Source organism: Leishmania donovani, chromosome 24 (assembly GCF_000227135.1).
Source record: "Leishmania donovani BPK282A1 complete genome, chromosome 24".
In the NCBI taxonomy this organism is placed as follows: Eukaryota; Euglenozoa; class Kinetoplastea; order Trypanosomatida; family Trypanosomatidae; genus Leishmania; species Leishmania donovani.
Genome location: NC_018251.1, coordinates 590,546 through 603,403, shown reverse-complemented (window position 1 = coordinate 603,403; position 12,858 = coordinate 590,546). Strand labels below are relative to the sequence as shown.

Here is a 12,858-nt window from a genome sequence, read left to right as displayed (position 1 = left end):
CACAGACGCGCAGAGAGGGGGGAGGAGAAGAGATAGAAACAGGCGAGCACTTACACACCTCATAAAACCTGTTCAGTACCACCACCACAACTAGCGCGCGCCACTCGCATCGTTTCTCTCTGTGTCTTCCAAAACAGCAGCAGCAGCAACGAGCGAATGCTCTCCCCCCCCCCACTCTCCTCATCCTACGCTTATTCTGAGTCATCGTCGACGGTGAAGACCTCTTGCCTGTCGCGGCCAGCGCCATTATCGCCACCTGCTGCCGCACCATTCTCTTGCTTCTGCAGCTGCAGCTGTGGGGCGGATTCTGGCGTGCTGGTCTGAAATAGTGGCCGCTCTGAGAAGGAGATGGACTCCTCGGCGCAGGACGAGGACAACGTCGACCCACTGCCGAGCGGCCTTCCGCCCGTCGTGGGGCAGGGAAGTGAATGGCTCACAGCATGGTCGGTGTTCGTCGTGGCCGCGCCGGTGGAATAAGCCGCGGCGCGTGCTGGCGCTGGCATCGTGGATCGGGAGGGCCCCCCACCGCCACGAGTCGCCGAGCCAGACGGCCGCCCGCTCAGCGGCGTGCGGAGCCGGGCGTCATTGCAGAGGCCCATCAAGTACTCGACGCTGTGCATGCCCTTTTCCGCATGCAGCGGTGGTGGCGGCGGCACGTCGTGTCTGCAGCCCGCCATAGACGTGGCCGGCGTCCAGGGCCCTTGAGTAGGTCCGTCGGCGCCGAGCAGCACCACGCCGCTACTACTCTGCTGCCCCTCGCCAGTCTCTCCGCCGCTTCCACTGAGCGTTTGCGGAGCGCTCTGACAGTTGAAGAAGTATGTGTGGCGTAGCTGCTGCTGCTGCTGCTGCGTGGGAATAGGGCTACTCCCGATCAGTAGCTCGCTGTTCTCGGCGGCGTGGGCAGCGCCGGTCTGACCACTTCCCCGGAGTGTGTCTGACAGGCTAGGGTCACCACCCCTCACGGCATCAGAAGGCACCGCCAGCGTCATCATCGTGGACGGCTGGTGGTGCACTTGTGGACACAGTCGCTGAGCCATGGGAAGTCCTGTGCCGCCCAGAGGCGCCGAGGCGGATGTAAAGGAGGGTGAGCTGGGAGAGAACAGATGGGCGTTTCCGCCGGCGGTGCTGTTGTGGGGCAGCAGCAGCGGCGCCGGCGTGCTCGATGATGGCACACCAGAAGCAGCGGCGGCAGTGGCAGGCGTCTGCCACGCAGGCGGCTCCGGAAATAGAGGCACAGAGAACTGCGGCATGGGAGGCTGATGAGGATGCGGCTCGTGCGGCGGCAGAGCGGCTGCTGCTGTGGGGGCAGCAATCATACGTGTGTTTCCATGTGCATTGGCCACCGATGGATCGCACGTGAGCTGGTCGTAGCTGTCCGCGACACGGTTCACTGCGGCAGCTGGATTTGTTGGCGGTGGTAGCGGTGGTGCAGCTGCGCACCCCTCGTGGCCCTGAAGAGACAGCCGCGGAGAGGATGATCTGGAGCCGATGCCGATGGGCACCGCCGCTGGAGCGGCAGCTGTGGTGGATGAAAAGGTGAACATCGTGCGTCGCTGCCGCAGCTGGTCGCCGAGGGTGCCTGGCAGTGCCACGCCGCTGCCGCCATCGCGTGATGGGGTGCCTGCGGCCGAGGACACCGATGCGCGCGCCTTCTCGGGCGTGACTGGGTCCAGCAGTATCGGGCGCTGTGCCTGCTGATGCGTTGCACGGCCGTTTATCGCTCCCGCTTCGATGCCGATCCCGCCCACAAAACCAGACGCGGTCGCACTCGCTAGTCGGTCACCATCACCACCGCGCTCCTCCTCCCCGTCATTCTCAACGATCAACTCGCCAGCGGAGGCGTTTGCGCGGCCGAGGCGATTGCGCGGCCGCACCGCCGTCTTCACATCCTTCACCTCCGCCGCCTCTGCCTCCGACAGCTCCTCGACGTCGCCTATGTGGATGTAGCGGAAATGCCGGTACACCCGCAGGATGTCGGCGCCGTACCGCTTCACCTTGTTCTTGCCCATCCCCTCCAGGTCGATGAGGTCGCCGACGCTGCCCCAGCCAGGGATGGCGAGCGTGTCGGTCAGCCGCAGAATTGTGCTCTTGGGCATCACGTTGTAACTTCGGCACCCCACCGCCTGGCTCACGAGGGTCTGCACGAGCCGATCCATCTCCTCCTGCAGAAGCGCTTTCAGGCGCTCCAGCCGCGCTGCAGGGACGGTCGACGCCGCAGCCGCAGGTGCAGCAGCAGTGCCGCCTAGGCCCCTCTGCGCCACGGCCGCTCGCTGGTCGGCCGCATCACCGCGAGTGCGCTTCCGCGGCGGCTGATGCACTTGCGGCTGGCCTCGGGTGTCCTCCGACAGCGTCGAGAGGACGCCGTCCTGCGACCCGGCCGTCGATGAAGTGCGCTGTCGGCGACCAGCAGCTGCTTCCGACGCCCCGGCCCCATCGCGCTGCGGCGTCGTCACGCTGGAGATGTAGGATGGGGTAGCCATGCTGCTGCTCTCATCGTCGATAAAGGACGCCATGCTGTTCGACATTGCAGAGTCTTCCTCGATGGATGAGATCGCCCCTTCGTCGTCATCAGTGCTGCCGTCTGCCTCGTCCAGCACGTACCTGTTGCCGCGGCGCCCCTTCTTTGCCTCGGGCTTGCGCTTCTTCTCTTCTGGTGCTGCCGCCGAAGCCCGTGTGCCGCGACCATCGCCCACGGCCGCCTGTCGTTTGGCACAGTCAAACAGCTCGACGAGCGGCATGTCGTCCTTGGCGGTGGCGCCCGAAACAGCACTGGCCACAGCGCCGAAGCTCGCATCCCCTTTACTACTGCGGGCCTTCACATTTCGCAGGCGCAGCGTTATGACGCGGTGTCCAGCCTTGATGTCGCGGTGGAGCTGCTGCGCTGCTGGGGTGCCGCCAAGCTCTACAAAGGCGCACACGGCGAAGTCATTGATGCTGTCCAGCCGCTCCTCGAAGAGCCCGAGCTGCATCCCCTCGAGCAGCGTGCGGTCCAAAAGTACCTTCGAGTGCTTGGCGCCACTCTTGTACTCCGCCGGCGTTCCCTTCATGCGCATGCGCATCTCGACGGTGCGCCCCATTTCCGAGACAGAGCCGCGGTACACGCCGATCAGCTGCTTCGACGTCATGGTGCCGAGACGCAGGATAATAGCGTACAGATCAAGCAGAATGTTGCCCACGTCCACCTCCTTCACCGTCCAGCCCTCGGCCAGCTTGCTGGCACAGTTATCACACAACTGCGTGACGACAGACACTGATGCGGCCGGCGTCGGTGGCAGCGGCGGCCCCGCGCCACCGCCAGCGGCAGCCCGCTGCGTAAGGCAAAAATGGACGTCCACCTGCTCACCAAAGTGGTGCAGCTGCTGGCGCCGGCGACAGTCGACGTTGTTGAGGGTGTAAGCCAGCATGCGGTGCAGCGAGGTGAGGGAGGCGCGCCAGTCTTTCGAGCCGTGGATCAGCCGCTCCTGCCGCTGTCGATCTGTGGTGGTGCTCAGTAGCACGCACTCCGACGGCAAACCGTCACGGCCGGCGCGGCCGCTCTCCTGGTAGTACCCCTCGATGGACTTGGGCATAGCCGCGTGCACGACGTAGCGGACATCTGGCTTGTTGATGCCCATTCCAAACGCGATGGTAGCGCAAATCACTTGTAGCTCATCACGCGTCCATCGCTCCTGCCGCTCATTCTTCGACGCCGCCTCGGAGTGGTAGTAGGAGGCCTTAATGCCCCTGCGTACGAGTGCCGCCGCCATCTCCTCGCAGTCCTTGCGCGACAGGCAGTACACGATGCCGCACGACGACGGCGAGAATCGGTGCAGTACGAGGTCCTCAACAACCGGGATCACCTGCTTGCCTCGCACGTGCTGCACCGAGTACTTGAGGTTGGCTCGGTTGAAGGAGCCCTTGAAGATGATGGCGTCGCGCAGGGCAAGAGTCTTGATAACATCCTGCTGCACGAGATCCGTCGCCGTGGCGGTCAGCGCCGTGATGGGTGTGCGTGGAAACTGCCGCTTCAGCACCGAGAGTTTGCGGTAATCTGGCCGGAAGTCGTGACCCCACTGCGACACGCAGTGCGCCTCGTCAATCACGAAGCGGCAGAGCAGCCCCTTGTCGGCAAGCCCCTGCAGCGTGCCCACAAAGTGGTCGCTGCGGCCAAAGTACTCCGGCGTCACGTACACGAGCGTGTGCACGACGTGGCCGGAGGCCCACTCCTGGAAGAGACTGCGGCGAGCCGCGTCGTTGGTCTGCCCGGTGAGGGCCATGGCAGGAATGTCGTTTGCGATCAGCGCGTACACCTGATCCTGAATAAGCGAGATGAGCGGCGACACGACAACGGTGACCTGGGCCGGGTTGGGCATCAGCGCAGGAAGCTGGTAGCAGAGGGACTTGCCGCCACCCGTCGGCAGCAGCACAAAAACATCGCGGCCGTCCATGCAGGCGTTCATGATCTCGAGCTGGCAGAAGCGGTAGTCGTGCAACCCGAACACCTCTCGCATCATGCGCCGCAGCTCCGCTGACCACGGGAAGCGCTCGCCGCCATACTGGTGCGTGGGGTTCACGGGGAGCTCGACGTGCGCGGTGCGAGACAGGGCGTCGCGCGACAGCGCCTCCGGGTCTACCTGCTGTTCGTAGGCCTCCCACGAGAAGCCTTTGCGAGCGGAGGGGGCCGAGCATTCGGCACTGCGGAAGCTCGTCGTACTTCCGTTGGCGTCGGAGACCGACGGACCTGGCAGCTCCAGGGCACAGCCGCCGATGTCACCACGGTTTACGCTGTACTCGGTCATGGCGGTGGGCCAGTCACCGTGTGGTGGTGGTGCACCAGTAGCCCCTGCTGCTGAAGGGGGGCCACTCGTTGGCGCGGCGGGCCAAGGCGATGTCACAGTGCTCTGCATCAGCGGGCCTCTCTGCTCGCCGCCGCCGGTGTAGCCGACAACGCCAGCGCTGCTGTAGATTGCACCGCCGAGATCCATCACCGATGTGGCGTGCGGTGATCGCACGAGCGAGGACGACATGGAAGAGAGGGACGGCGGCGTCGAGGCGGGTGTGGGGCGGTTCAGCAGCGTTGCCTGGAAAGCGCGGAAGCGTGCAAACCGCTGTTCCAGCTCTGCAATGCGCACATCTAGCTGCTGCAGCTCGTCTGTCGCGTCGTGCTCTTCGTCTTCCAGGAGCACGAGGTCATCGCGGTGGTGTTGCGCCTCGCGGAGCTGCTTGGCGACGCGCCGCATCTCCGCTTTCACGTCGCGCAACGTCAACGGCGACGGCGCCATGCACGCAGCGGCAGGAGCTGAAGCGGCAGCGGGAGGTACTTTGACCAGCCCGCCTCTGGGCACGGCTGGGGGTGGCATGGTAGGAAACATCGAAGACGAGGGAGCAGCAGCAGCAGTGACACCGACAGCGGCGCTCGACCCAGCCAGCTCACCACCACCTGGGTCGCAGACAGAGGAGACGGGAAATGATGCGGCAGTCGCAGGCATACTTGAGGTCCACGTAGTTGCCGTTCGCTGCGACGCCCCTGGCGCGGGGACGGCAGAATGTGCCAGAGACGGTGGCAGAGCGGAAGATCCGCTGGCGTCCGGTGTCGCATGACGGGTCGACAACGGTGCAGGAGGCGCGTAGGAGGCGACGGAGATGTTGTTGCCAGTGCTGCTGCTGCCAATTTTCAGGTTGCCGCAACTGCCTCCACCAATACTACCTCCAAGAGCTGGATACAAGCGAGCCGGAGGAGGCACCGCGACAAAACCGCTCTGATGGAGGCTACGGCACTGATAAGCAGCCTGGTACTCCGCCAAGGGAGGCGCCGTGTCCCGGGCAGCACTCATCGCCGCACTCTGGGCGGCTCCTTGATGTCTGTTTGCCGGGTTCCACCCAGCGCTGTCACTACCGCCGTTGCTGCTGCTCCCAGCACCGCCTTCAAGGCTGCGCTGAACGGCAGAGGCGAGAGCGGGTATCCACTCCGACTCGTTTGTGCGGTACGGCGGGGCCGCTCGAGCAGTCGCCGTCGAAGTCGATGCGGATGATAATGACGCCGCTGTAGGCATCCTCGATGTGCGATGACTTTCGTGTGGCGGAGAGAGCGGAGAACAGAGAGAGAATACATAATATATATATATATATATATATGTATATATGCAAGGGAGTGCGCTGGTGTGAGTGTGTGTTTGTGAGGAGAACCAGGTGAGGAGGGAGAGAGGGAGGACCACAAAAGGCAAGGGTGACGCTGGGCTACTCGCAGGTGTCTTGTCGGTGGGCGTAGACGGCGCGCTCCTACTCGTGCACAGAGAAGAGGAAGGCCGGAGCGAAAGAGTGCACTCTGTGACAGCCAGGACGAGTCAGTAACGCACAGCGATCTTCGAATGTGAATGGCAGGTGCGTGCGAGTGTGCGCTGGTGTGTGTGTGTGTGTGTGTGTGTGTATGTGCAAACTGTGCACGCCTACCGCAGCCTTCGGGGACTGCTGATCCGATCTGAGCGCCTCAGTGAATGTGGAATATACGGCGTATGCGCTTATGTGGTGTGTGCATCTATGTGTGTGCATGCGAGGGCATTAGCGTATGCCGCGAGATGCACTCTATAGGCCACGTTCGTCTCGCTACGAGTGCGGGCGAGTCTGCGTGTGCGCGTGCCCTGGCACTCCTCGAGTGCTGCCTGGATCGTATCGTGTATGTGTGTATGTGTCCCTCTGGAACTTGTACGGGAGGCCCTCGCTACGAGCGGCGGAAATGAGGACGAGAGGACGTGAAAGGGCAGGCGCTTGGGGAGAAAGAGGCGATCGTGCAAGAGGCCAAGAAGCGCAGGTAGGTGAGAAAAAAAAAAGGAATGGGCCCGGCAGAGCTTCGTGTGTGTGCGTGTGTATGTATAACAGCGACCCTGCAGGCCTCTGATGATGTGTTGGTGGCTCGCCCGGCCCTTCTCCGCTCTCGTGCTCTTACCCTTTGATACGCTGATAGATGCTGCCTGCAGCTCCCTTCCGTCTTCTGACCCCGTCTATGTGCGCGTGTGTCGGGGGGGGGGGAGGTTCTCTGTCACTTGTAGCTGTTGTCGTCGTCTGCGTGGCTGCGCATGCGCGTAGCGTCGTGGACCATGGAGCGCAGACTTGTGCGATGCAGCCGTGACACGCATCGGCCGATCAAGGATAATGCGCGTGTGTAAAGGTGTAAAAGAGCCAAGAGCAAGAAGAAGGGAGAGAACGCAGACAGTAAAGCGTCGCCTGGGCGCGTGGGCGAGAGCAGTCACCACACACACAGACACACACACACACATAGCGTTGAGAGAGACATCGGTGAGGTGCGCCTCGTTGTTCGAGAAGGAACACAAGGGTGTGCCTTTGTGTACGTCTACGTGTGTGCATCGCGCCGATGCCCACCACGCGTGGCAAACCAACGAGCGTCGATGCATTGAGAGGCCGGAGAGAGTTGCGTCGCATAACGAACGCAGGCACGGAAACGCACTCGCGCAAGAGCACCTCTCGCTCTGCATGTCACAGGAGCACAGGGACACCCGCAGACACTGTGGTTCGCTCCGAGGTACTCTGCTTCACGTTAAAGCCTCCCAGCTCCCAGCTGCGTCAGCTGACCAGACAGGCGCGCACCCGCACTCGTGCATCAGCGGCGCTAGCGCGCTTCCAAGCGTGAATACAGCACGAGCAAACAAGCTAAACGCACACACACACACATACGTGCAGACACGCACTCCCCCATCACCACTGGTGCGCTACCCGCATCAGAAGTAGTCTTTGGCGAGCAGGAACTCGGTCAGCAGTACGTACACCTTCTTCTGAGCTGTGGTGAGCCGCTGGATATCGGGGTCGGCGTCGCACACCTCCTGGCCGCGCCGTCTCAGCTCTCGCCAAAACCGCAGCAGTGTGCCGTACTTGGAGGACAGCAATGACGCGAGCGCGGCGGAGCAACCGCGGACGCACATGAGCATGCGCGGAAATGCCGTCTTTGCGCGCAGGTGCCGCTGCAGGGCACTCACGGACTGCAGACATGTGTTCGTGGGAGCTAACTGCAGCAGCGCGACAGTGGCCGCCATGCACGTCGTTGACGCACCATCACCTGCGCTGCGGAAGATGTTACCGCAATGAACGTCTCCTCCATCTGCGCGTGCAACGCGCTGTGCGGGTGGGTCCTGCGCTGCGTTCTGGCAGGCAGAACAGCCATCAATCCCAGCCACCATGCCACTATTGCCTTCGCCCATGCAACGACGACGAAGACGATAACTGGCAAGTTGCCGCGCAACGTGAGTCGCGAGCAGCTTCAGAAACTGCACAGACTCCGTCGTGTTACGGGTGCGCACCACCAACCAGCCCTTCCCGTGGAGGCCCAGCGAAGCACACGCCGAGTCAACGCGTTGGCGCGCGCTCTCTGCCGGCGGTGACGGTGCGGGTGATGGGCTGCGACTGCCTGGCTGCGTGTCACTTTCTGTACCGCCACCGCCTTGGCGGTGGCGCTGACCGCGACTTAAGAAGCCGCTGCCGCTCCCGCCTGCAACGACCAAACCCTCTACCAACCACACCACTAAGCGAAACGGCGACGCCGCTAGCAGTCGCCGCTGCTCTGTGTAGCGTGCCCCCTTCACGCTCGCATCCAAGTCCGCGGCCGTCTTACGCTCCACAACAAGAGAGCAGACATGACTGAGAACCGGTGCAGCACCCTCGGCCGTGGCGGAGGCTCTTGGCACTCCGGCATCCGCCTCCGTACTTGCAGCAACACCACACACGTGCATCGCAGCGGCCTCCCCGGGCGACAGCTCCACGGACAGCATGAAGTCACCGACCGGCAGCATCATCGATGTGCACGGCACATGCTGCTTACGAAAGATGTCCAAGATGCCCTCATGCTGGCGCCTGCCGCTGCTGCCGCCGCCACGATGTGCGCTGGAACGTTCGCGGAAGTCCACGAGCCACTGCCAGCGTACGCGGCCCGTCTCGCTCGTCAGCTCCTCCTGCTGCGCTCGCGCGGCTGTCACGGAGGGGGGCGAGTGTGCATCGCAGAGAGTGGCAAGCGCCGTGTGAGGTGTCCGCGTCGTCCGAGAGGCGAGATCGTGAAGGAACTGCGTAGGGGACGGGACGAGACGACCACGCTGGCCCGAAGCCGCAGCTACAGGAGAGGTAGATACCGCCGCATGCTCCCATGCAGCGGTCGCAGCCGCCCGCGTCGCCGGCACACTCACTGACTCAGTAGCGCAGGTGCGCGGCTGACCGACTGCCACTGCAGCAGCAGATGCGGGCAGGACCGACCCTGACGATTGCGACGGACTGCGGTAGCGGAAGACCGTCCGTGGAGGAGAGCCGGTGGAAAGAGAAGCGCCAACTTCGCCCCCCGTTCGGGTTGCACTGGGGTCGAGCGGCACATGCAGTGCAGAAGACAAGTTCGCGGCAGCCGCCACCAGCGGGACACGAGCGCCGCTCTGTTGCGGCGCCGGTGCGGACGCGTAGTAAAGACGGAGGCGCTGCTGCAGGGTCGTCTTCGAGCCCGTGCTCAGCAGGCCGAGCCGCGCGCACGTGCTTCTGAGGTCCTTCACGGTGGAAAGGGGCACGTGTTCGCAGTTGTTGGCGTCACCGGTACTACGGAAGAAGTCGGCAGCTGAAGACGTACTCAGAGCCGGCCCCCGAGGCGTCGCGGTCGCAGTGGCCGTCGCTGTCAAGACCAGCGACGTCGTCACCTGATTCATCTGCACGCAGGACGTAGCAAGCCCGTCGGCGCCGACACGCGCCGCAGACGTCCCCAGTCTCGAGACCGTCATGCTGCTGGACACCGTCGCACTCCCGTCGCGCTTCGCCAAGGTGCTTCGTTCACCCTCTCCCTCCGTGTGCACTTCAGCGCCGGTCATTCCTGTAGCTTCCATGAGCTGCGCCCGTGAACACGGCAGCCTACCAGCAAACTCGGGCGGCCGCGATGCATTCTGCTCCACCCCAAGTAGCAGGTCGAGCAGGTCATCCTCCTCAGGAACGCGGCTCTGTGGCACATCCAGTGTCTCGTGCGGCGTTGCCAGAGAGGCGCACGAGAGAAGCGTCGCAAACGAGTCGGGCGAAGGGTTTCTGCGGAAGGTGTCGTGCGAAGCAACCGTGGTCACAGTCGGCAACGGACTGTCCTTTGAGCCCATCCTCGCGCTGCCTCCGTCATAGGTGTCACTCAAATGAAGACGCGCGAAAATTGTGGGCTCCGCACTCGTCGGCGAAGCTGCCGTGGCACTCGCAGTGCGCGCGCGCTTGCGGCTTCGACCTCCCTCCGCCGCCGTCGCCGCGAAGCCGTGGCACCACGCATCCATCATCGTCCACGGGGCGCCCAGCGGCGCATCAAAGGGCACGCTGTCGCCGTCAGAAGCGGAAACGGTGGCCTCGGCCGCCGCTGAGACGCGGCTCGGCGTGCCATGCGGGCCATCCCCAGCCGGACGCGATGCCGGAGCGATACCCCCGGTAGGAGCACAAAGGAAGGAGAGGCCGGGCATATGGCGACTCGGCGGCGAGGGCGGCGCCACAGCGCGCTGTCTTAGCTGATGATTATCGGCTGTGTCGCCGCGGTGTCTCGGAAGGCGTTGCAGCGCTGCGTGAAACGACGGATCAGCGCAAAAGCGGAAGGGCGAGAAGGCCACCCACGGTGGCGGGGGAGGCGGCGTCTGCTGAGATGCGGAGCTGCAAGCAACGACGGCGGCTGTATGCAAAGGGCCTTGCGTGTCCTCCTCAACAGTCGTGAGCAGCGGGGAATGCGGCGCCGCCGAGGCGGGTGACAGAGCCCAGAATTGGTTTATCGCAGCTGTCAGATCACTGGCAACATGCTGGGCTGCGCCGCTGAAACTCATGCGCCCTTCGCCACGCGGTGATGCGGTGGATATGCGAATCCGCATCGGCGAAGCGGGCGCGGCCGTTGCCGGTTCCGATGGCACCTCTGAAAAAGGCTGCGAAGGAGAGTGGGCTGACAGTTGGTGCAGCTGCAGCTGCTGCTCTGAGCCGGCAACATCGTGCGCAGTGGCCGCCGAGACGACTGGTAGAGGATACCGCGCGAGTGCGTCGAGGAACACCGAGCTCGTCAACGGCTGTGGCTGAGTGTGAGAAGAACCTTGAAGAAGGTGCTTACAGAGATGCACGTTGACGGAAATACCCGCCGACGCTGCCACGACATTGTCTGTGGCTCCGGCACAGAGGGGGGCTGGCGCACGCGACTGTGGCTCCGCCATCAGGGAGGAGGAGGGAAGAGGAGTGGGTGCAGTCGTCTATGAAGGTGTGCCCATGTATATATATATATATATATACGTGCTCAAGAGTTTGAAAGCTGTATCTGTCTGCGAGAGAGATGGGGGCGGCGAGGGGGGGGGCGTTAAGGGGTCGATAATATGGCAAAGCAAGTGAGAGAGGAGGAGGGACGGCTGCACTGGTGAAGGATTGGGTGGAGGCGAAACGAGTGGAGGGGTGCGTCACATCCACTCAGTCGTTGCCCTTCTGCGCCCTAAAATGCCCTGACTTTGTGTGTGCGCGCGCTTGGACGCTGTGCGACCACCACTTCTCGATGTTGCCGATGCGGCAGAAAGAGGACGGGGCGCCATGGAAACCAGAAAGACGAAGTACTGTTACGTGAAAGCGCTTGCGCCAGCAAGCGTACGACAACGCATGAAGGAAAAGAAAGACAGAGGCGGAAAAGAGGATGCGGGGCCGTGGATATCATTGTCATCGTCGCCGTGCTCTTGTCTGGTGGTTTGGATGCAAAGCAGTGGAGGCTTGTGACGCCGCTGCTGCCATCGTCAGCAGTATGCACACGCGCACAAATCCACTTGCGCTGCGGAGCGCGCGCGCGAGAGAGAGGAAGGGTATTCACAGGGAAGGAGGGAGGGGATGCGCTCCGCCTGGAGCACCCCTCTCCAGCACGCACGCACAAGAGCGCGCCGTTTCACACTGGACTTACGCTATTCGCCACCCCTGCCCCTTCAATCTTAAGCGCCACCATGCTCTCTGCCACACGTTTTTAGAAGACAGAGAGTCGGCGCTGGCATTCCGCCTCTGTCCACCCTCCCCTCTCTTGGTGTTTAATTCACTTGATGTGTTAATCACACTACTTATCGCCGTGTGCTGCTACGCCACACGCATGCGCCATGCGTATGTCTGCAGATATCGCTTGCGGCGGCAATCACACGTCCGCTGGCACGCGTAGACGCGCACACACTGAGACGCACAACAGCGCATGAAGGGAAGCCGCGACGCGCGCAAGTGTCCGCCTCTTCTCGCATTCGCGAAGTTTGTGCCATGGGCAGCGCCCCGTTTCGTGCGGCGATTTCGTCCCGCTTGCCGGTCGTCCTTTCTCCTCACCCCCTCCCGTGCTTCACGGTCCGCCCGTCGTTCGGCCTGTCTTTTGAGCTCCTCTTTGGCGCGCGCGTCCGTGTGTGAGTGCGTGCGTGCGTGCGTGTGTAGCAGCAGCAGCAGCGGTGGCAGCGTGGCTGCGAGCCCCTGCGAATGCACCGCACGCCTGACCTTCTTTTCTTGTGTGCCGCCGCTGCTTCCACCATCTCGTTTCGCCTTTCTCTTTTTTTACTTTCAAGCTTAAGCGCAAACACAAAACAGGCAAATTCGAAAAGCGTGCACACGCTCTGCCGTGGGGCCGCATGACTGAGGTGCACGTAGAGCGCATGCGAGACACCTCCGCCAGCATGCCCGTCGGTGTGCGGAGACAGCGAGATAGGGCCTCACAACTCGGAGAGAGAGGGGGAGGGGGGCGACGTGATGGACACCCGCGTGGGCGCGCGCAGCACCTCCGACGTCACACGGCCCATGAAGCAAGCGCACCCATGCACAGAGAGGGGAGAAGCGCGCGCGTGCACCCGGCTCTCCCGGGGGAGAGCAAGGGAAGGGTTCGTGTTGCGGGGTGTGGGTGCAGAC

The 12,858-nt window shown here is 63.2% G+C and overlaps 2 protein-coding genes across 2 annotated transcripts; both read right to left on the bottom strand.

The window, feature by feature from the left end:
- Positions 1 to 191: 191 nt before the first annotated feature.
- On the bottom strand, positions 192 to 6,032 carry LDBPK_241590 (ATP-dependent DEAD/H DNA helicase recQ, putative; the record flags this gene model as incomplete). Its single annotated transcript, XM_003861202.1, has 1 exon — positions 192 to 6,032. One exon carries the CDS (start codon positions 6,030 to 6,032, stop codon positions 192 to 194), a length of 5,841 nt encoding a protein of 1,946 aa, XP_003861250.1.
- Positions 6,033 to 7,712: 1,680 nt separating this feature from the next.
- LDBPK_241580 (hypothetical protein, conserved) lies at positions 7,713 to 11,168 on the bottom strand (the record flags this gene model as incomplete). Its single annotated transcript, XM_003861201.1, has 1 exon — positions 7,713 to 11,168. One exon carries the CDS (start codon positions 11,166 to 11,168, stop codon positions 7,713 to 7,715), a length of 3,456 nt encoding a protein of 1,151 aa, XP_003861249.1.
- Between the last annotated feature and the right edge of the window lie 1,690 nt (positions 11,169 to 12,858).